Source organism: Meriones unguiculatus, chromosome 18 (genome assembly GCF_030254825.1).
Source record: "Meriones unguiculatus strain TT.TT164.6M chromosome 18, Bangor_MerUng_6.1, whole genome shotgun sequence".
NCBI lineage: Eukaryota > Metazoa > Chordata > Mammalia > Rodentia > Muridae > Meriones > Meriones unguiculatus.
In genome coordinates, this window is record NC_083365.1 from 11,399,638 (window position 1) to 11,423,707 (window position 24,070).

General features: G+C 40.5%; 1 protein-coding gene across 1 annotated transcript in view; it reads right to left on the bottom strand.

The window, feature by feature from the left end:
• Atrn (attractin) overlaps positions 1-24,070 on the bottom strand; it is a 137,836-nt gene that overhangs the window by 92,871 nt on the left and 20,895 nt on the right. Inside the window, exons 2-6 of the mRNA XM_060372211.1 lie at positions 14,698-14,781; positions 13,041-13,154; positions 6,402-6,530; positions 5,138-5,343; positions 3,775-3,943 (exon numbers count right to left, since the gene is read on the bottom strand). Coding sequence (XP_060228194.1) covers positions 3,775-3,943; positions 5,138-5,343; positions 6,402-6,530; positions 13,041-13,154; positions 14,698-14,781 — 702 coding nt within the window. The remainder of the gene's footprint in view (positions 1-3,774; positions 3,944-5,137; positions 5,344-6,401; positions 6,531-13,040; positions 13,155-14,697; positions 14,782-24,070) is intronic.

Below are 24,070 nucleotides of genomic sequence, written 5' to 3' on the forward strand. Positions count from 1 at the left end.
AAACTCCCTATGCAGCTGAGAATGATCTTCAAATTCTGATCTTCCTGCCTCTTTTTTCCAGAGTGCTGGGGTATAAGCATGCACTACCACATCCAGTTTTATGCAGTGCCAAGGATGAAATCCAGAGCTTCACTAATGCTAAGCAAGTCCTCTACCAAATTAACTACAGCCTCAGCAATGAACTGGTGCTATACACTGGAGTATGTTGAGGTGTGTGAGATACAATGTCTATGTCAGCATTAAAAATAAATTTAAAACTTTTTTCAGAAGGCTAACCTGAGTAGAGTGTAGAAGGAATCTCTTGTGTCTGTATGGAAGCATCACCTGTCAATAAAAAGCTGATGGCCTATAGCTGAGGCAGGAAATAGGAGGTGGGACATCCAGCAAGTAGAAAGGATTCTAGGAAGACATGAAGAAGATAGACACATGGTACCTAAGCCGAGGTAGCCACGTGGCAAAATGTAGATTAGTATAAATGGGTTATGAGCTAGTCAGAAGAGTCTAGCTATATGGCTTAGGTATTTGAAAATATATTTTGAATCTCATAAATCTTTATTCCAGAAGCTTAGGGCGAGGAGGAAGAACCTGCAACAGCAGGGTGATGACACACACCTTTAATCCCAGGCCTTCAAAGAAGTTCACCTGCCTCTGCCACCAGGCCCTGGCCTCTTTTTTTCATTAACTGATTTCTCTATTGTTCTGACTGAGGAGCTTCTAATGCTGTCTTTAGGCTTGCTGGTTCTTGCCTTTGTCCTGCCAATGTTGCTAATCTATCCACTAGGATTTCTCCATTATTGCCTTTTTCAATTTTATAATTTCCATCTGATATTCTTTTTAGATTTATTTATTTTTATCACATGTGTATGAATGTTTTGCCTGAATTCATGTCTGTGTACCACATGCATGCAATGCTCACAGAGACCACAAGGTTATCATATACTCTTGAACTGAAGTCCCAGAGTAGCTGTTAGCAGGAGAAAATGCTAACTGCTCAGCCCTCTTTCCAGCCCCTCCACTTAATATTCTTTTATTGTTATTACTACATTCATTTACTTGGGCAAGAGTGTGTATTTGCCAAGGCACAAAATGAAGGTCAGAAGACTGTTAGGAGTTGGTTCTTTCTTCAACCCATGTGAGTCCTGGGGATTGACTGGGTCTTCAGGCCTGTGGCCAAGTGCATTAACCCAGCCTCGGATATTCTGTATGTCTTCTACTTTTTTGGTGAGACTCTCTATTCTTTTATTTGTTTTGTATACGTGCAGCTTGTTCATTGTAGTATTTTAAGATGGCTACCTTTAAATTCCTTGTCAGATAATTCTAATGTGTCTCTTTGATTTCCCATTCAAATTGGAAATGTATTAGCTCTTGGCTGGGCAAACTTTGCATATCCCTCTAGATCTTCTGTTATACCAGGCCTTCTCTGACACCTCTCCAGTGGGATGCAGAAGGTCTACCTCCTACTGCCACTAGCCGAGGACACAAGTGCACATTCCTTACTTGGTAACTACCGGCACTGTATGGATGGAAGCTTTATTTCTGCCTGGTGAACCCTGAAAGTCCTACCTCCCTATACGGTGTCTCTGGTACTAACTCTCACAGTTGGAGCATCTCACTGTCCTGGAAAAGATGGACATGCAGCCTCTCTGCTTAGACTTTACTGGCATAGTGAGGCCAGGGCTAGATTTCTGCAGTATCTGGCTAGCATAGGGACATTACTATTAAAAATTTTGCCTTTCTAAATCCTTGGACTAAAGGGAAAGCACAAGCTTTTCTGAAATATCTTGCTTTTTAATTTTTTTTTTTTTTACTCTTATGAGATGCTAGATATAACCACAATATTTGTATGTGCAAGGCAAGAGCATTACCACTGGGCTACATCCTAAGTCTTTTCCTTTGAGCCTTTTTTCTTTCCTTGTACCTAACAGTATTTCCAAATTGCAAACGTCCTCATCAGGAAGTTTAAAATACATAGGCAAAAAGAAAAACCTCAGGACTCCCTGCCTTGTCATTCACTGTGCTCAGGACAATATAGCCATGTTGGTTTTTCCACTACCATTTAGTAGTCTTGCGCACAGTAGTCAAGGTTTTTTTTGTTTTGTTTTGTTTTTTAATTTATGAGGCTAGCAAGATAACGCAGAGGGAAAAAGCACTTTCCTGCAAAGTCAGATGACCTGGGTGTGATTCTGACCTACAGGATGGAAGCAGAGAATGGCACTCCATGTCCTTCTCTGACTACACAAGCACTATGGCACATGAGTTCACACACACTTAATACATAAATGTAAAAAAGATATTTAAACTTTTTCTGTATGATTTAAAGGATTCCTCTTCCAACATTCCTTTTCCAAAGCAGTATCACTGTACTGATTTATGTGTATCCTTCCACATTTGTCTTCAATTCTGAAATTATTTTTAGAATTGTTCACTCTGATCATCTCATTTCTGAGTTTTTCTCATAGAGTGGTTCATGCTATATATGACTTTCTTGTCATTTCACTTGTTTCAGAATATTAGAGCTTTTGTCAATTTGATAACGTTATTTCAGTGTCCTAAATTATTTTGTGTGTTTTAATGACTATACCTGAAGTAACTAAAAAGCTATGTGGTGGCTTCATTGAGAATGGCCCCAATAGGTTCATATATTTGAACTCTTGGTGCCTAATTAGTGGACCTGTTTTGGGAAGGATCAGGAGGTGTGACTTTGTTGGAGGAGGTGTGTCACTGGAGTGTGCTTTGAGGCTTCAAAAGCTCATGCAAGGCCCAGACTCTCTCTCTGTCTCCTTTTCTCCCTTCAACTCCCTCGCACTTGCTTGTGATCAGACGTAAGTTCTCAGCTACTGCTCCAGTGCTATGCCTGTCTGCTGCAATGTTCCCTGCCATGATGTTCACAGACTTACTCTCTGAAACTGTAAGCAAACCCCTAGTTAAATGTTTTCTGTTATAAACTGCCTTGATCATGGTGTCTCCCCAAGGCAATAGAACAGTTACAAAGACACTATACCAAACTACCACAGTTCAACTCATTTAGGATGAATGCTAGTGCTTTATAATCACTAATAGAAAATGTATAGGAAAAAAAATCAAGGCCATAAAACTATCATGGCTAAGTATTTCTAACTCTCTTCTTGAAGTTTATTCATTATGACAATGAATTCTATTTTTTTAGTGACTTTTTTTTTTATGTACACTGGTATTTTGCCTGCACATACGTCTGTGTGAGGGTGTCAGATCCCTTGGAACTGGAGTTACAGACAGTCATGAGCTGCCTTGTGAGTGCTGGGAATTGAACCTAGGTCTCTGGAAGAGCAGCAGTGCTCTCAATGCTGAGCCGTCTCTCCAGTGCTCTGGAAGAGTAGCAGTGCTCTCTGAGCATCTCTCCAGTCCAGGAGCTCTCAATTTTAAAACATCAACATATACCAAGAAAGTTTAGAAAACTACTACCAAAGTTTAAACAAAAAGTTTTCCTCAGTAATTACCTATGATTTCTTGTCTTTTTTATTAGTTTTGTACTACAGTTTTCAGGGTGGAAACCTAAGGTTTTTTGCAGAAGTGTTTAACATCAGTTAAGAGCTGGTAATGGCTCAGAAGGCAAGGCATTGCAAGCCTGGTAACCTGAACCAAATACCCAAAACTGCAACTCTACAAAGTTGAACTTTGATCTCCACTTGCACACTATAGCACATACACTCCCTACATGCGCATATATATATATATATATATATATATATATATACATATACATATAATCAGTAACAATAACAAAAAACCACTTACGCTAAAACCATGCTGTAATCTGAATGGTTGAACATATAACCACCAACAATCCACATTATATTTCCATTGACCACAGCTTTATGAGAGGCTCTGGGTAGCTTTAAATCAGAATACTCTTCTCGAGTCCAAAAAGACTGGTTAGCTGGCACAGGAATTGAACATCCAGGACCTAATAGGGGGAAAAAAAGAGTTTCACAAAATGCAGCCTAAAAGTTTACAGTATGCAAAGTTCTAATCTAAATGTAAAGAAGAGTTAAATAGTGTTTCCTTTAGCATTTAAGTACCAAACATCTTTAACTTGTGGAGTTTTAAATTTTTCTACACATATAGGTGTTTTGCCTATATGTATGACTATGTACCACTTCCATGCCTGGTACCCACTGAAGCTAGAGAAAGGCATTGGATCCCCTAGAACTGGAGTTACAGATGTTGTGAGCTGCCGTGTGGGTGCTGAGAATCAAGCCTGGGTCCTCTGAAAGAGTAGCCAGTACTCTTAACCAAGAAGCTATCTGCTCAGAACCTAACTCAAGATACTGACCAAAAGCAATCGTTTCCTAATAAAATGTAATAGCACACACTTTCTGATGACTTGGCAACATTCTACTTAAACTTTTTTAGTAGTAAAAATCTTGCTTAAGCAGTTCTTAGGAGAAAGGACAGACCAAGGGGTTATTGATTCAAGTGGAAAGACCTTAGGGTTAAAATATAATGAAAAATCAAAATCTATCTGTTGATAAACATAGGAGCTGAACAGATGAAAGGCACAAAGAGAGAACTTTGGCCTCTTCTATGACATCTGAAAGAGGAAGGTACTCACAAATGCCAACTACTAACTCCTTAATGTCAACTAAACTCAACAAACTAAAAACATTTAAATGAGCACTTTCTTTCAAAATAAAAATGTCCTGAGGAAATAAGCACAGAAAAATCACTAAACCAATGATGGCTGTCTCCTCAAGACTTCGAAGAATCCCCTACAGCTTCATTAATATGCCATTTGTGTGGTGACAGCAGTAAGAACCTAAATGGTGCTGATCTTCTCTGAACACAATCAAGTTTTCTTAGGGAACAGCGTTATTACTGGCTCTTGTCCACCTCTCAGCTTGGTTCTCTGCTTCTCTAAGGTGAGACCCTGTTCCCTAATGTTCATGAATGAGTTGTCAGAACTTTCAACAATTCTAAGGTTATCTAACAACCACACACATGTACAACCTAAAGACTCTGAATAAAGGGAGGTGATGCTTAAATGCCATCTGAAACAAGATTGACATAAAGTATACAGCTGCTAAAATAAGCTCTCTTCCAGCTCAGTAAACTAGAATTCATTCTGTGAATGAAAGGACTTTGAAAAGGCAGCTCCTACCCTGCCAGTGGGGGGAGCAGGAGCACCCTCTGATGTCACTTGCATTACAGACGCCTCGGTGAGGAAAGCCACAATTGTCTGTACAGTGAGGTATGTCGCACGATTCCCCTTTCCAGTTTTCAGAGCATTCACACTCAACAGTACTGCTGTTGTTACTGCTCTTACATTCTCCTCGGCCTGAGCAATTATTCGGACACATGTCAAAACTACAAAGACAGGAGAAAATAAGTCAACAAAAGCAACACTTCAGCTACTACAGAACTTCGTTCCACCCAGTCTGGGTGGGCCTTGACTGTCTTCGGTTCATTCGCAAGTATATCTACAGGACTTACCAGTTAGCCCCAGTGTGTTCACTGAGCTCTATGTAGCTAGAGCCCAAGGTTTAAGCAATGAAATCAAATCCACCCTGCTGGATTCGCATATGAAGAGGTAAGAATAAATAACTCAGAAAGCTGGCGAAATTACAAAACAATGGAGATCTGTGCAAAATCACTCAGACTTGGCTCAAGGCTGGGAACCAGGATCCGACTCTTTCTGGTAGCTCATTATTAAGGAGTTCTACAAGTGCCAAGTCAAGGCTGGGAAACAGGAAGAAAAGGGGCCCAATGAACTGTCAACATATTCACTGCACACATTCCTCTGTAAAGCTTCTGAGAATTGATTGAATTTAAGATTACTTTCCAGTGATGTAGTTAAAGGTCTTCAGCAACCTTTATCAACTAATTTCAGATGGAGAAGAGCAGTTAACTTCATGTTCGATTTAACTGTATCTCATAACAGGACTTAAGATAACTTAAGTATTGAGACACTTTGAAATGACATAATTCAGACTTTTTAAAGGAGTGCATTAGTGAACTATTACAATAGCTTAAGAATACAGATTTCTTCTACTGATTATTACTGAGACATTTCTAGTCTTTGTTGAATTCGCTTAGCAAAACTCCTGACATTTTCTTTCATCAGCAGGAAGAATGCCTCTCTCTTCTAGAAGATGCTCAGTGACAAGATCTAGAAAGTGTGGTCCAAACCAATAGAGCTGACATTGTTAGCTATTTTACCATTTAGCTCCCATTTCCTCAATTATAAAATGAAGAGGAAAACAGTGCCTACCTCTTACTGAATTCTTGAAAGAACTTTAAATAACAAAGTCCATGTTAATATTTAGCAAGGTGCTTAACTTGCTGTAAGCCCCCCAATATTTTAGCATTATTGAAAGTCTTTTGAATAATATCAACATCACAAATATCAAATATAAATATCTTACTTGTAAGTGATATTAAATCCAGTCAGATTATAAGCAGCATCACTGAAAAAATGCAGCAGTGCATAACCTGAAGTGACAGTGACCTCTGGGGCCGTCTCATTGCCATCTCTTTCAGGAACAATGAGGCCACTGAAATGTAAACACAGAGCAAATTACAGCAGTTTCAACAGAATTCATCTATACAGCTTTCAACCACAGTTCAGCCAGGTCTGGATCTGCTGAGGAACTGCCCTAAGCCTGCTATGCTTCCTTTATTCTGTTATTGTTGCTGCTGTTTGTTTAATATTACTGCTCTCTTCCAACCCAGAGTCTAAATGTAACTCTAGCTGGCCTCAAACTCACAGACCCACCTGCCTCCATCTCCTGAGTACCAGGAGTATAGGTATGCGCTACCATGCCCAGCTTCTAAAAGGATCCGAAATCAATGACTCTGTTTTCTTCTCCTGCTATAAAACTTTTTATGATACTCTCAAGTCTCTATAATCACATAAATAACAAACTTTATGAATTAATAATTATCAAACATGTATTGTTGAAAGAAAAAACATTTTATACATTTTATTTATTTAGTAATGTATATGTTATTTTTAAATACACTTTATAAATAAATGTTTTCTATACAAATATTAATAGAAAAGTGAACTGAATCTATAATTCCTATACTATTAACTTTCAGATGTATTTTCTTTGCTCAATTGGTAGCAGTTTAATGTTCCACTTTACAAATAATGCACATCACACACTTCTGTCACTGAAGGCTCCAAAAGCTCTCCCTAGGATCACAAAGAGCCCAGTAGGTGGTAATATTCAAAATATTGATGCCAGTAAATTCATGTGATATAAAGAATTACTGAATCAGCAACTACCATTTTTAAGATATTTTACCTGTAATGCCATACCAACTTGTTTTCCAGAAGATATATGCAACTTGAAGGATGGAATTGGAGGCAGACACAGACCGATCTCTGTGAGTTTGAGACCAGCACGGTCTGCGCAGTGAGTGCCATGTGAATATGTGTGAGTGTGTGGTAACTTGAAATCTCAACACAGAAGGAAAGCATCCACCCTCACCTCACCTCACCAACAGCACGGAAGACTATGATGTTGATCTTGCTGGGTCAATAACCGACACACCCCCAAGGTTAGTAAGTGCTCACGCTGACTTGCTCCTAGCTTTCCTGCCATTGTCAATTCACTACAACCGCACCACTAACCGCATTTATGCAATACCAAAGGCCAGGTAATTCGCTCCTCACATACAACTTTCCTCAATGAATAAACATCTTTTATTACTCTCCCCCTTTCACTCACTCAATCCCTAGTTTCCTCATTTTTCTGAAGGTTACACCAGGTAAATTCGTATTTCAGGGCTATGATCCACATCTTAAATGCTCAATGACTGACCTAGTAATTCTTTTTGTAAAAGAAATACTTCCACATACACACACACAAAGAATCCTACGGCAGTACTCTTCAGATGGCAACTGATTAAAAATCACTTAATTGCTCATTTATAGGAGTTTATTAAATGAGTCACTACAGATCTGCAAGACTAACAGGGAGCTCATGAAGACCATAGGTAGAGGAGGGAGGCACACAGCAAAACAACTGGCCCAGTGCACTTGTACATTTATGTGAACTCAGGTGAACACACATGAAAGTAACCGGAGTACATAAGCAGGCCATGAACATGAGAAGAAGATGGGATTGTTCATTTACTTTGTGTGGGAATGGGAATGTGTGTGCATTTAATCCGGATCTAAGTGGGACACACACGAGTATGCATGTAGAGGCAGAAGACATTATGCAGGTGTCTTCTTCAATCACTCCCCACCTTTTTCTTTTGGAGACAGAGTTCCACTATGTAGACCATGCGGCTGGCCTGGAACTCACTACACAAACCAGGCTGGCCCTTACCTCAGAGAGCCACTTCCCCTGCCTCATGAGTGCTGGAATTCCCTGCATGTGCCACCACATGGCCCAGCTCATTTCCTGAGGTGGGGTGGTCCGCTGAACCTGAGCTCACTGACCGGAACTTTGGGGGCGGGGGCACTGTATATGCTTGTTAGTGCAGGCACCCATGCACGTGTGCACATGTGTGTAGAGGCCAGAGGGAGATGCTGGGGGTCTTTCTCCTAACATTGCTCACCCTACTATTTTTAAAAAATTATTTTATGTGTATGGGTATTTGGCCTGCATGTATGTGTGTGCTTGCTGCCTGTAGAGGCCAGAAAAAGCAAGGATCCCTGGGACTGGAGTTACAGGTAGTTGTGAGCCACCATGTGTTTTCTGGGATTCAATCCTGGGTACTCTGGGAGGGCAGCCAGTGCTTTTAACCACTGAGTCATCTCTTCAGCTCCATTATTATTATTATTATTTTGAGACAGGGTGTCTCAAAGCTGAAGTACATCAACTCGGTTAAGCTGGCCAGTCAATGGACTTTAGGAATCCACCTGTTCCTCTACCACCTTCTTCTCCATACAGGTGCTGGGGACACAGACAGATGCTACTGGGCTCATGGCTCTTCATGCTTTGCCAAGTGAGCCACCCATCTAGCCTTGGAACCATTTTGAGAAGTCACATAACTAAGTGTTTCCCTCATAAACCTGAAACTTAGCATAACTGTCCCAGCCTAACAAGGAAACCCTGAAAACATCTGAGGGACACCCTGTACTCAGCACGCCATCTGTGCTGTGTAAATTTGCTACTGTATTAGTCAGACAGAACACCTGATAAAAACAACTTAAGGACCAACAGGCATGGAGAGCCAGGGGTGGTGGACTCAAGGTAATCACTGGCTTCAATGAGTTTAAGTCCAGCCTAGCTACACAGATATTGCTCAAAAAGTAAACGACAAAACTTATGAAAAATATTATTTTGGTTTCATCACAGGGAGATATGTATAGCAGGGAAGTTCCTCAGCTTACAGCAGTCAGCAGCACACAGGCAGATCTATTTGTTTTCTTCCATTTCCTCTTTAATTCACGATGGGCCCCAGCCTATGAAAACCCAGCTCATAGTAAGGGTGGGTCCCCAGAGTGGTTTGACTAAGATGTCCTCCATGAGTCTCAGGCATTTGAATACTTGGCCTCCGCTTGGCTATTTGGGAAGGATTAAGAGGTGTGGCCTTGTTGGAAAAGGAGTATCACTGGGGCTGGGCTTAAGGTTTCAAAAGCCTCCGGCCATCCCCAATAAGCCCTCTGCCTCCAGCATGCAGCTCAAGATTTAAGCTCTTAGCTGCTGCTTCTGCCATCTACCTCCCATTACCTCTGCTCTACCATCATGGGCTCTTATTCCTCTGGCACTATAAGCACAAATATTAAGTTGACTTGGTCATAGAGTTTTATCACAGCAACAGAATAGTAACTAATATAGTTCCCCAGCCTAGCTAATGACTTTACAGATGTACCATCTGAACTCTAGGTGCCTCTCAATCCAATCAAGCTCCACAAGATTAACCATCACAGTGCCAGGCGTGGTGGCACACACCTTTAATCCCAGCACTTGGGAGGTAGAGACAGGTGGATCTCTGTGAGTTCAAGGTCAGCCTAGCCTACAAAGCAAGTTCCAGGACAGCCAAGGCTACACACAAAGAAACCCTGTTGCAGAAAACAAACAAAGAAACCCAAAAGGACAAATGTGATTAAATAATTTAGAGGCAAATTAAACTCTATAGCTTACAGCAAAACCAGATCTAACACAGATTAAACCAACACAGTACCTTCATCTTATGTTAAACCCAACTGTTATGTCTTATGTTAAACCCAACTGTTAAACCCAACCTGTCCTTGAACTCCCAGAAATCCTACTGCCTCAGCCTCTCATGCTGCTAGGGTTAAAAGTATGAGCCACCACACAGTTTTGAAGTTTAGAGCACTTGAATGATCTATTCAAGTTCTCACAACAACTCAGACAGGACCCGCAGTAAAGGTAAATTACCTTCTGAATCCTCTTTTATTTATTATCATGTACCTTAGATGAACTATCTGTTGCTAGGCTGTCTTTCTTCTGGATGTGTTGATTCTTCTATCCAACATATTACTAGTATTTCTCAGGAAATCCTGAGAAAACCACTATAAACTAAGACTGTGTGTGTGTGTGTGTGTGTGTGTGTGTGTGTGTGTGTGTGTTAGGAGGTGTTCTGTTTTTTAAATATAGCAGTTTTCAGCTGATGCTGTCACTTGGGAGTAAAATGCCTGCCAGCATGCACAGGCTCCAGGCTGGACCCTCAGAACCACAATATTTTTTAAATATGTGTTTACTTTTATTTTCTGTGCATTAGTGTTTTGCTTACATACATGTCTGCACCATGTGTGCACTTGGTGCCTGTGAAGGTCAGAAGAAGGCGTCAGAGCCCCTCGAGTGATGGTGGTTATGAACTACCATGTGGGTACTAGGGATTGAACCAGGGTCCTCTACAAGACCAACAAAGGCTCTTGAGAGCTGAAATATCACTCCAAACCCACACCACAACATTTTTAAGTGATGGGCATTATCACTTTAGTGACAGATATACAAAGTGTTTGGCGTTATCAGTGCTTAAAGATTTTCAGGTGAGGCTTTTAGTGTATTATTTCACTATAATTTTATGAAATTAACATTCAAGTATGCCATAAATTAAGGTTTTTGTTTTTTGATGCAGGGTCTCACTATATAGCTCTGCCTGGCCTGGAACTCATGTAGACCAGACTAGCCTCAATCTCACAGAGATCCGCCTGCCTCTGCTTCCCTGAGTTTTGGGATTACAGGCGTGTGCCACTGCGACCGGCTTGGCTCATATTCTTGTATTGGCTATGGATAGTTGATTCAAAGTCCAGTCACATAAAAGGGGCTCCATGAGCTCTGATTAACAAATGCATATATAGATAAATTCCTATAAAGTAGTATCATTATAATGTCATAGTTTTGTGCTTCTGTTATAGTTTGAGGTGCCTCTTGCCATAATGCAAGGTATATTTCAAATGTTAGACAGACAGACAGACAGACAGATGCTTAACACATGGCCAAAACCATTTTAAATGCTTAGCACAGCCTGCTCTTTGCCTCCATTAAGTGAAACCTTTACGTTCTCAGTTCAAATAATTATTGGAGAGCTACAGCAGCAAAAAGGGTGGAGAACTCATTTCCTGATCTGGCCTTCACCAGATCAGTACTACTGAGGCCCTCCCTCACCATGTGACATTCAAGTAGACTACCACCATGGGAAGAATAGAAAAATATTTGTTGAATTGATTTCTTTTTGAAGTGAAGAAACAGGGGCCAGTGAGATGGCTCAGCAGGTGAGAGCATCTGCATGCGAGCCAAGTGACGCAAGTTCAATCCTTGGAACACGTATAAGGGTGGCATGCGAAAACAGACTCCAGAGTTGTCCTCTGATCTCCACATGTGTACACATGTGTCCCCGCCAACACACATGCAGTAATAAACTTTCAGAAAATTTAAGTTGCCAGGCATGGTGATGAATGCCTTTAATTCCAGTACTTGGAAGGCAGAGACAGGTGGTCTCTGTCAGTTCAAGACCAACCCGGTCTACATAGTGAGTTCCAAGCCATCCAGGACCATAGAAGAAAACAAAACAAAACAGGAACTAAAATGTTTGAAGAAAAAAAAAAAAAAAAACTCTAGAAATGGGGCTGTAGAGCGATTTCATCAGTTAAGAGCACTTGCTACTCTTCAGGGGCCCAGAGTTGATTCCCAGTACCCATGTCAGGCAGCTGAGACTCTCCTTAACTGAGGCTCCAGGGAATAGGACTCAGCAAACAACAACGAGAATCTGTCTCAAACAGGAGGGAAAGTAATGATTAAAGTGAGGCTGTGCTCCAACCTTACATTTACACCATGGTGTGTGTGTACCTGCACACAAGTATACACACATGTACACACATATGCTGTACACATATACATTGTCCACACACATACAAAGATTTTTTTAAAAACTAAAATAGCAAAAATTCAGTACAACTTATATATAACTGACAAAATTACATTATTTAATTACTAATATAGATGTATTGGAGAAAGATTCACAGAACAACACTAACAAGTTCCTCATTCTCAAGAGGTAACCACTGCTCAATTCATGTATAGTATCCAAAAAAGCTTCTCCCATCCCTAATAACAAATATACACAAATACATATACTTATGTACAGAGAGAACTATATACATATTCAACAAGTTATTTCTAAAGGCCTATACAATGATGTATGATACAATGATGTATGTATCTTACAAGTGCAAGATAGACATGATTTCTGATTTAAACTTGTCTTAGAAATATTATCCAATAATCCAAAAATTTTTAATGTAAACTTCACTACCACTACAAACAGCAGGTAAATGGAATAATATTACCAAGACTTTACAGTTCAAGAACCTGAAATGAGTCAGGTACAGTGGTGCAAGCCTCGCATTTGGAAGGTGGAGGCAGGAGGACCGGAAGTTCAATGCTAACCTTGGCTACACAGAAGCACACACCGAAAATGACCCACTACACAAAAACCAAGTGAGGAGCAGCCTACCAGGATCAGAACTAATACTTGCTCCGTAGATAAGGGTTACGGAATAATACGAGTAAACGCAGTACGGGCTCCATGCTGGAGACACACAAATTCAGAGAGCAGGTGACAGCTGGGCTTACCTAAAGGCCGCAATGAGAGGTGCGTAAATTGAGTCTCCGTCATAAACATATAAATGGTCCCAGCTACATTCTGTAGCAAAATGATTGAAACGAAGTCTCATTATTCTATTTGGCCTAGAAAAATAATTAAGTAATTTGTAATAATCATCATAACATTAACAAATGTATCAGTAACGTTCTCCCTCCATTCCACGTTTCCATACTCTCCACAATTGCTAACTTCCATGATTACCTCAAATCTTCCAGCCCCACCTTCATATTTTACTATGCTCAGCATCTGGACAAAAATCCCTGAAACTTTCCAAAATAGATAAAACTACCAATTTTTCTCTCAAATATTTAACTTTTCTCTCTCATCTGGAACTGTCCTATTCATGTTTGCTTATGTATTACATATTTTAAAAAATAACAAAATAACAAAAAAAAAAGATATGATGTGGCCACATTTGTGAAATTTTAAACAATGCCATTCTTAAAATTTCTTTAAATATAAGGAATTTTTTCCTCAGTAAAAATTGTACTTATGAGCAGAGACGTAGCCGAGTTGATAGAGCGCTTGCCTAGACTGCACACAGCTCCCGGGCTGCGGCGGCACAAGCCTATAACACCAGTGCTCAGGAATGAGAAGGAGTTCTGTTGAAGCGCAAAGCCAGCCTGGTCTACCCAGCGGGCACCACACCAGGCAGTACTTTCCAGTGGGGTCACAGTTCAAATCAAAATGCAAGCTGTTCAGCTAACATGGTAGGTTACAATTGTTGCTTGTAAATGAATTAATAAACAACATTTCTTGGTTTTAGTATCTAACCTGGCAAAGAGTACAGAGAGACAACAAATACACAAGAGTTATTTGGAATTTTGGAAGTTTTGTTCCAAGACTAAAATGTTTTGGCAATGCTGCCTTAAGTGACAGGCACAAGGAAGGAGAAAAAAGATAAGACAGACTGCAAGGACAGGAGGACCAGGGAAATAAGCCATGGTAGTTATTTTGATGAATGATTTATTGTTTTGCTGATAATAAAAATCAATGCTCAGAAAAAATAACACAATAGCATTATTACATAAAGCAAACCATTAAAAGTATTTAAGTGATTTTTTAAAACATTAGAATTAAAACGTAAATTTCTGATATACATAATTCATTTGTAGTATTAAATCAACTTGGAACTTAAAAAAAATATAAATTAAGGGGTCATTTGACAGTACAGCACTTGCTTATCAAAGAAGTAGGTTCAATTCCCAACACCCAAAAAATAAAATTTCCTTTTAGTTTTTTTGTTTTAGTATCTGTGTGTGGGTGCACATGTGTAGAGGTCAGAGGACTACTTCCAATAGTCAGCCTTCCAGCGTGGGATCCAGGGATTAAACTCACATCACCAGGATGGCTTGGAAAGCACTTGACCCACTGAGCCATCTCCTCAGCCCCCAAAAAGGCAAATTTAAAAAGCAAAACACTTTCTAAACGAGAAGCTGCTTTGCAGCAGTGCAAAACACCAACAACTCTAGCACTTGGAAGGAAGAGGCAACAAGTTCAAAACTGCAGGGGGCCTGAGTTACACAGTGAGGCCCTGCGCCCACTAACAACAATAACACACTTAACACTGTACGCTACACTACGCTCTCAGAGTACACTATGATAAAGCCAGCCGCCATTACTCACTTTCCTTCAATAAGCCACGTGCACTTTGTTTTATATTTGTAGTTCCCAGGTCCATCTGTTACAAACCCCGAAGATCCAGTTAGTCTGAAATTTAAAGACAGAAAATTTCAGTCAGTCAGATTTCCATACAGTATTATCTTTTTTGGCTAAAACATAATGCAACTTATATTGCTATAACAGTGTGCACTAAAACTAGGAGAAAATGACTGGACAATTACATCCAAACCAGATGAAATACATATCTGCCACACAAATAAAGGATACACACATTCAAAGCAATAGGAATAAGCAATAACAAAACACTACATCATTTTAGTTACGAAAGGAAAAATTACACTTCGTACAGTAAAAATAGCTATAAAAGCCAGGAGTGGTCTGGCTCATGCCTGCAATAGGAAAATTTAGGAGGCTATGGCAAGAAGACCACCAGCCTGAGCTACCTAGACAGTTACAGGGCAGCCTAGACTATAGGGTAAGACTATATCTCAAAGGAATGATTGAAGGAACGAACGAACAAATGAATGATTTAAAAGCCACAAATATTTAATAAAGCTTTTAAACTCTTAATTGAAGAGCTAAAGCTACATAACCACAGTTACAAGCAAAATACAGATAAAACAGCAACACAGGAGACAGCAGTATGTGGTAGACCACAACACCAAAAGACCCATCCAGACTCACCGCACCTGAGGTGACTGCCCACTTACCACCTGGCCATAGCGGTGTGCATCGGAACCTATATTTCTAACCTGACAGAGTGTCTGGATTTTCATACTTTTAAAACGTGTTCATATCTTAGGCATATCCAGTATTTCATTAATATCTGACACCACTAATTCTAATGCTTGGCAATCTGCTCATGTTTTTATCACAAATTTTCTCCTTTGTAAATAAAAATTCTACACTAAGAAACTTTAGAGATGGCTTGGTGGTCAAGAGAACTGACTGCTCTTCCACAGGACCTGGGTTCAATTCTCAGCACCCACATGGCAGCTCACAGCCATCTGTAACTCCAATTCCAGAAGATCTGATATCTTCTTCTGACTTCCACAGACACACACATGGTGCAAGCATATACATGCAGGCAAAACATCCATGTACATAAAACAAAATAGAATAAGATGACATTTTGCTATATCCATTAGCCAAAGCTCAATTTGCTAACTTTCTTTTTCAGATTAACATTTAACAGCTCTTTTATAGAAAGAGTATCTTTCCATGTGTGTAATGTCTTAAGATATATTTTCTCAACTTACTTTTTTCTGTTTTGTGTCAAGTACCTTTAGATACACAGAAAATAATATACAATAAAGGTGCTATTTATTCCCTCATTTCCACCCTAGATTATTGTCTCCTCTTGCATCAGCTGTCAGGCTCTCTAAAATGCATACATCCATTTGCTGTGGCCTCACCCTTACTTTCAGAGTAGCTGCCAACACTGCTGTTCTCCTTCCTCAGACAGTGAGGATATCAGCAGATCATCCACGGTCTTCCAGTTATTTACCTTAACATCTAAGAGGATCTATCCAAAACCCAGTTTCCCTTGTTTGTGGGAATTTGTTTTTGAGACTGCTTCACAGCAGCTGCCTATGGTTTGCCTCATGCTCAAGTAGGGGCATGATCTTCGCCAGCTGCAGACTAGTTTCTGAAAGTGTGTGACCGTTAGAATTCTGGGAACTTTTCAGAGGATATAGAAATGCTGGGCAGTGTTGCTGTTGTTGGCTGGTTGTTGTTGACTGCTGTTTGTCAAGTAGTCATGCACAAAGAAATGAGAAGAAGAAATTAAATAGCCTGACAGCAAAGATCAAATTTGCCCCAAGGAACTTAACGCCCCTAATCAGCAGGAAGCAATCTAACAATACTTTGCCTCCTTTCCCGTCTTTTTCTGTCCTATCAAGTGTTAGAGGGCTAATAAGGGTGGAGAAGAGAGGAATGAAAGAAAAAAGTAGTTAAAAAAAAAAAAACAGTTACAAACTCCTGCTTCTACCTCCCTGATGCTGAGACTGCGTATTGGTGACACCCTGCCTAGCAGCCTCTCATTTCTTAATCTCACCATTAACAATCTTTTCCTTTGCCCCACTTTAACCACCATTCCTCTGGCCCCTACTACCAACAAAATGTAAAATTTATGCGTTCTACCCTGCCCAACCACTGTCTCTTTCTCTCCCGTAGTCCAGTTCCTCCTTTCCAGTGAGAAATCCCCCCACAGAGATAAGCGATACACCAGACCACTTCTTCACCAATCAGCATCCACACATTTCCAGCCCACCAGTTAAGACCACGACAAAACCTGACCTCCCACTGCACTCGCCTGATTCAGGTATCTGTGCACCAGTCAACATCTACTACCCCGCAAACGTTTGTCCAAACAACCCTGTTTCCCTGTGGAGCTTGCTAATGACTAGAAACAGAGTTAAGGTTAAGTTAAAGTTAAGTTCTAATATACTTAGAAAAATATATCTAACAAGTAATGGCTGACCTAAAACATGAAACCCAAAAATGCACACCCCAAAATGTGTAAGGCAACTTCATAAACTGTCGGCAGCGTGATGTTTTGTAACCTTCTGTCACAATCATTCCTCAGGCTCCTAAGATTAAACAGACCAATTCTAGCCAGTACAGGAGGGAAAGAAAACAAAGAACACACCCTCTCCTAAGTCAAACACAAAATTTCTACACATGCCCATTAGCCAATGGTACAGCATATATCTTTATCTACACACACAAGACTGCCACTATCCAAGCTGACCCAAAACTCAGGATTCTCTTTCCTAGAAAAGTAGACAATGGCTATAAAGGATAATTACTAATCTTTGTCATAACGTGTAACCTAATACTTAGACATGAGAAAAGTCTGTAAATAGCATCCAGGAAATATTTTCTCGTTCTTAAGAAAGACAGGAAGGCATACGAACTATAATCCCTATTCAAGGAAAGACTTGCTGCCAGCTACGGCAGTGAACACGATCATTAGTTGGTCTTTCAGGGACTACACTAGCACAGGTCATGCCTTTCCCAGGAGGGCCCACATATTTGAAGGTTAAAAGGTTCAGGCATTTCAGCCCAGCATGGGACAGCTCTGACAGGCAACCCTTGCTCAAGAACTCCCTGGCCAGTGTGCCCCTGGGACCCAGCTACCTTTGCAACCCACCTCCAGCACTGGTTACAGGTGTGCACCATCACACCAGCTCGTCTGTTGGTTCTGGGTCTAAACTCAGGCAGTTGTGGTTACACAACAAGCTAATTGAGCCACCTCCTGGGCCAACTCCCCAGCACTCATTTTTAGGAAGCTTTTTTTTAAGTCAAGAGTTTGGGGCCTGGAGTGGCTGTAACACCACAAGAGGAAGGTGTTATAAGAAACAAAAAGAACTGGGTAAAGAAGGCAGTTGACTTAAAGCAATCCCACTGAAATCAGGGACAAGGCAAGGCTGCCCACTCTCTCCATAGCTCTTCAACATAGTTCTGGAAGTCCCTGCTAGAGCAGTAAGACAATTGAAGGGGATCAAGGATCTCAAGATCAAGATCAATTGAAGGAGATTAAAGAGATACAAATCAGAAAGGAAGAAGTCAAAGTATCACTATTTGCAGATGATATGATAGTATACCTGAGTGACCCCAAAAACTCTACCAGGGAACTGCTACAGCTGATAAACACCTTCAGCAGAGTGGCTGGATACAAAATTAACTAAAAAAAATCAGTAGCCCTCCTGTATACAAAAGACAAAAAGGCTGAGAAAGAAATTAGGGAAACAACACCCTTCACAATAGCCACAAAAGACATAGAAGTACCTTGGTGTGACCCTAACCAAGCAAGTCAAAGACTTGTATGAAAAAAAATTTCAAGTCTCTGAAGAAAGAATTAGAAGAAGGTATCAGAAGATGGAAAGATCTCCCATGCTCATGGCTTGGCAGGATTAACAGTAAAAATGGCCATCTTACCAAAAGCAATCTACAGATTCAATGCAATTCCCATCAAATTACCAACACAATTCTTTACAGACCTTGAAAGAAAAATTCTCAACTTCATATGGAATAACAAGAAACCCAGAATTGCTAAAACAATCCTCTACAATAAAAGATCTTCTGGAGGTATCTCCATCCCTGATCTTAAGCTGTACTATAGAGCAACAGTAATAAAAACTGCATGGTACTGGCATAGAAACAGAATGGTGGATCAATGGAACTGAACAGAAGACCCAGAAATAAACCCACACACTTATGGACACCTAATCTTTGACAAAGATGCCAAAACCATACAATGGGAAAAAAAGATAGCATCTTCAACAAATGGTGCTGGTCTAACTGGATGTCTACATGTAGAAAAATGAAAATAGATCCATACTTATCACCCTGCACAAAACTAAAGTCGAAGTGGATCAAAGACCTCAACATAAAACCAGACACATTAAATCGGTTAGAAGAAAAAGTGGGGAAGAGCCTTGAACTCATTGGCACAGAAGACAACTTCCTGAACAGAACACCAACAGTACAAGCTCTATGAGCAACAATCAATAAATGGGACCTCATGAAACTGAAAAGCTTCTGTAAAGCAAAGGACACTGTCGTCAGAACAAAACGACTGCCTACAGATTGGGAAAGAATCTTCACCAACCCTTTATCTGACAGAGGACTAATATCCCGTATATATAAAGAACTCAAGAAGTTAAACAGCAACAAATCAACTAATCCAATTAAAAAATGGGGTACAGAGCTAAACAGAGAATTGTCAATAGAGGAATATCGAATGGCAGAGAAACACTTAAAGAAATGTTCAACGTCCTTAGTCATCAGGAAAATGCAAATCAAAACAACGCTGAGATTTCACCTTACATCCATCAGAATAGCTAAGATGAATAACTCAAATGCCAACACATGCTGGAGAGGATGTGGAGAAAGGGGAACCCTCCTCCACTGCTGATGGGAATGTAAACTTACACATTTGGAAATCAATCTGGCGCTTTCTCAGACAACTAGGAATAGCGCTTCCTCAAGATCCAGCCATACCACTCCTAGGCATATATCCAAAAGATGCTCAACTATACAACAAGAACATCTGCTCAACCATGTTTGTAGCAGCCTTATTTGTAATAGCCAGAAGCTGGAAACAGCCTAGATGCCCCTCAGTGGAGGAATGGATACAGAAATTGTGGTACATCTACACAATGGAATATTACTCAGTGATTAAAAAAATAAAATAAAAAAAAACAAGGAAATCCTGAAATTTGCAGGTAAATGGTGGGAACTGGAAAAGATCATCCTGAGTGAGGTATCCCAGAAGCAGAAAGACACACAGAGTATATACTTACTCATAAGTGGATACTAGACATATAATATAGAATAAACATACTAAAATCTGTACACCCAAGGAAGCTAATCAGGAAGGAGGACTCTGGCTAAGATGCTCAAATCCATTCAGAAAGGCAAAGAGGATGGACATCAGAGGAAGGAGAAAACAGGGAACAGGACAAAAGCCTACCACAGAGGGCCTCTGAAAGACTCTACCCTGCAGGATATTGAGGCAGATGTTGAGACTCATACATAGCCAAACTTTGGGCAGAGTACAGGGAATCTTATGAAAGAAGTGGGAGATAGTAAGAGCTGGAGAGGATAGGAGCTCCACAAGGAAAGTGACAGATCCTAAAAGTCCGGGCACAGGGGTCTTTTCTGAAACTAATACTCCAGCCAAGGACCACTCATGGAGATGGCCTAGAACCCCTGCACAGAGGTAGCCTATGGCGGTTTAGTATCCAAGTGGCCTCTATAGTAATGGGGACAGGGACTGTCTCTCACATGAACTGATTGGCCTGCTGTTTGATCACCTCCCCCCAAGGGGGGAGCAGCCTTACCAGACCACAGAAGAAGACAATGCAGCCACTTCTGATGAGACCTGATAGACTAGGATCAGAGGGAAGGGGAGGAGGACCTCCCTTTTCAGTGGACTGGGAGAGGGACACGGGTGGGGAAGAGAGAGGGTAGGGTTGGTAGGGGAGGAGGGAGGTACAGGGGGGTATACAAAGTGAATAAACTGTAATTAATAAAAATAAAAAAAGATTATGAAAAAAAGAAGGCAGTTGAGCTTTGGCAGGAGGAAGCTCTTTTTTATTATTTTATTTTTTAACATTTATTTATTTATTTTCTGTATATGAGTGCCCTATCTGCATGTACACCTGCACATGCCAGCAGAGGGCACCAGATCACGTTATAGATGGTTGTGAGCCACCATGTGGTTACTGTGAATTGAACTCATGACCTCTGGAAGAGCAGACAGCGCTCTTAACCACTGAGCCATCTCTAGCCAGATGGGAAGGTCTAGAGCAAGGACTGTCTGTCAGAGGTGTCCCACATTAGAACACTAAAGACAATCCCAGAACCTGAAGGGCAGGGAATCTGCAGTTTTGATGTCTAAGTCAACAGATGGCATTTTCAATTTCATAAGAAAAATTAAATTCACCTTTCACAGGTGAAGAAAGAGCTTCCGTATTCTCATCACTGATTCTGATTTTCTCAAAACACCTCACCAACACATCTGGTGGAATTCTGCTGGGAATCCACCTGGCCCTGGACTTTTTTTTAATCTAGTAGCTTTTTATTGCTATTTCAATCTATTCGGTTACGACGGATCTGTTCAGGTTGTTGGCTAATTCCTGGGTTTAATGGTAGTGGTTTGGTTGACTCTAGAAATTCATCCACTTGAGGTTTTTCCAACTTTAATGGATTAGAGGTTTTTAAAGTATTACCTTATAAAATTCTGAACTTTGCTATTGTCTGTTATAATGTTTTCCTGTTTATTCTGACTCTGTTAATTTGACCCTCCCTTTCTTTAGTTTGGGTAGTTGGGACAAGGGTCTATTGATCTTATCTTCTCAAAGGACCAATTCTTAGAATCATTGATTCTTTGTATTGTTTTCTTTGTTTATATTTCATTTATTTCTGCTCTAAGTATTATTATTTGCAACCAACTGGGCTTAGATTGGTTTGTTTTTGTTTTTCCAAATTTTTGATTTGCCAAATTAAGCCACTCATTTGTGCTATTTCTGACTTTTTATTTTACTTATTTGTATAATTTGTGCTGTATCTGCATGTGCATCTGCATGCCAGAAGAGGGCAACAGATCACATTATAGATGGTGATAAGCCACCATGTGGTTGCTGGGAACTGAACTCAGGACCTCTGGAAGAGCAGCCAGCGCTCTTAACCACTGAGCCATCTCTCCAGCCCTATTTCTGACTTTTTAATGTAGGCACATAGAACTGTATATTTCTTTCCTCATTTCTTCTTTGATCCATTCATCATTTAGTAATGATTTTCTTATTCTCAATGAGTTTTTGTATTTACTAGAGATTTTTCTACTGTCAGTTTTAAGTTTTATTGGATAAAACTTAAGATAAATAGAGCGATTTCAATTTTTTTTAATATGTAAAGATTAATTTTGTGTCCCAGGGTGTGTGGTCTGTTTTAGGGAAACTCTAGGTGCTGCTGAGTAGAACTTGTGTTCTGTGGTGGAATATTCTGTAGATACTTGTTAAGTCCATTTGATGTGTGATGTCAATTAATTCTCATGTTTCTCTATTTTTTGTTCAGATACCTGTCTATACAGAAAGTAGGGTATTGAAATCACCTACTACTATGGGATTGATGTTAATCCGTATTTTTAAATCTAGTGGTATAATTTTTATAAAACTGAGTTCACCACAGTTTAGTGCCTATAACTTAAGATTTAAAATAGCCAAAGTCTCTAAAATGTCCAAAATTTCTATGAAACTCCAAAGTCTCTCCAAAATCTGAAGTCTCTTTAAAATTTCTTAATTGTGGACTCCTGCAAAATAAAAAATAAGTTACACACTTTTTTATTCCAAGATGGAAGAACCATGGCACAGTTACAACCAGATCAAACCCAAAGTCCAACAGTGTGAAGTTCAATGTCAGTCTTCTGGGAATCACAATCCTCTAGGCTCCAAAGGGCTTGTCACAGCACACACGTGTCTACTAGTCTCAGACAGGCTCCATTTCAAACCTACTGCTGTAATTGTACAACGGGCATCCCACTGTACTGACATCTCTAAAATGCTGGGGTCTTTGCAACAGGCTGCACCTTCACCAACACCTCTCCTGGGCTCTCTTTAGGGACTGATTCCACCCTATAGGACTGAGCCTTAATGTCTCTCCATGACCCCTTCAATCCTAGGGCTTCAGTATCACCTGCAGTTGTACATTCATGGTGTCAAGCCTCAGCTGCTTTCCATGACCCCTTCATGCCTTCAAAATCAGTCACTTACGGGAGTCTTAACATATTACCAAGTTTGACTGCCAACATGAGGTCTTGTCTCCTCTAGACTACAGCTTCTGTGTGCTGACTCTGAAGAAACACTTCCTGGAAGACTCTGCCTCGATGATGAAGGGCTCTTCTTAAGCAAAGATGATTCTGCAGCCCCAGCTGAGCAGTAGCAATTGTTCAATAAAGCAAAGGTTTCACTTCTGTGGTTGTCAACTCAAAATATCAAATGGCCCTGTTAGCATCTTTAACTTCTTTCTGAAACTTCATGGGCCAGGCCTCCATCGTCTGCATTGTCCTCAACATTATCTTCCAATTTCCCACAGAACAGCTCACTAAGCTCTGAGCATTAAACAGCATTTCTAGCCCAAAGTTCCAAAGTCCTTGCACAATCCTCCCAAAAACACTCTCAGGTCTATCAGAGCAATACAGCTGTGACAAAAAAATCAACTTGGGGAGGAAAAGGTTTATTTCATTTTAGTTTCGAGCCCATCACCCAAGGAAGTCAGCGCATGAATGCAAAGGCCAGGACTTGAAGGCTGCTTACAAACTTACACTCCATGGCTTGGTCAGCCTGCCCTTTTATACATCCCAGGACCATATGCCCAGGGATGACAACCCACGATGGACAGGGGCCTCCCATATCAATCACTAGTTAAGAAAACGCTCCCCAGGCTTACAGACAGGCCAGTCTGGTTGGGGCACTTTCTCAGCTGAGATTGCCACTTCTGAAATGACTGTGGCTGTGTCAGGCTGACATGGGACAAGTCAGCACAGCAGTACTCACTGTAGTCCCAACGCTGGGGAGGCAGAGACAAGAGGAATCTGGGGGAGACAGATTGAGCCTAACCTAGTCAGCAAGCCTCAGGTCCTAGTGAGAGACCCTGTCCAAAGTACAAAGTGGACAATTCTTACAGTGACACCTAAGCAACTGAATTTTGGCACTAATACTAAAATTATTTCCACATCCCCAAGTTTTACCTTTGGAAGTGGTGATGGTGATTGAACCTGAAACCTTGTGAATGCTAACCCCACTTCCTGCCATTGGTACATACCTCACAACCCCCTTGACTTTCATTAAATTTCTTGAAAATAATTCTT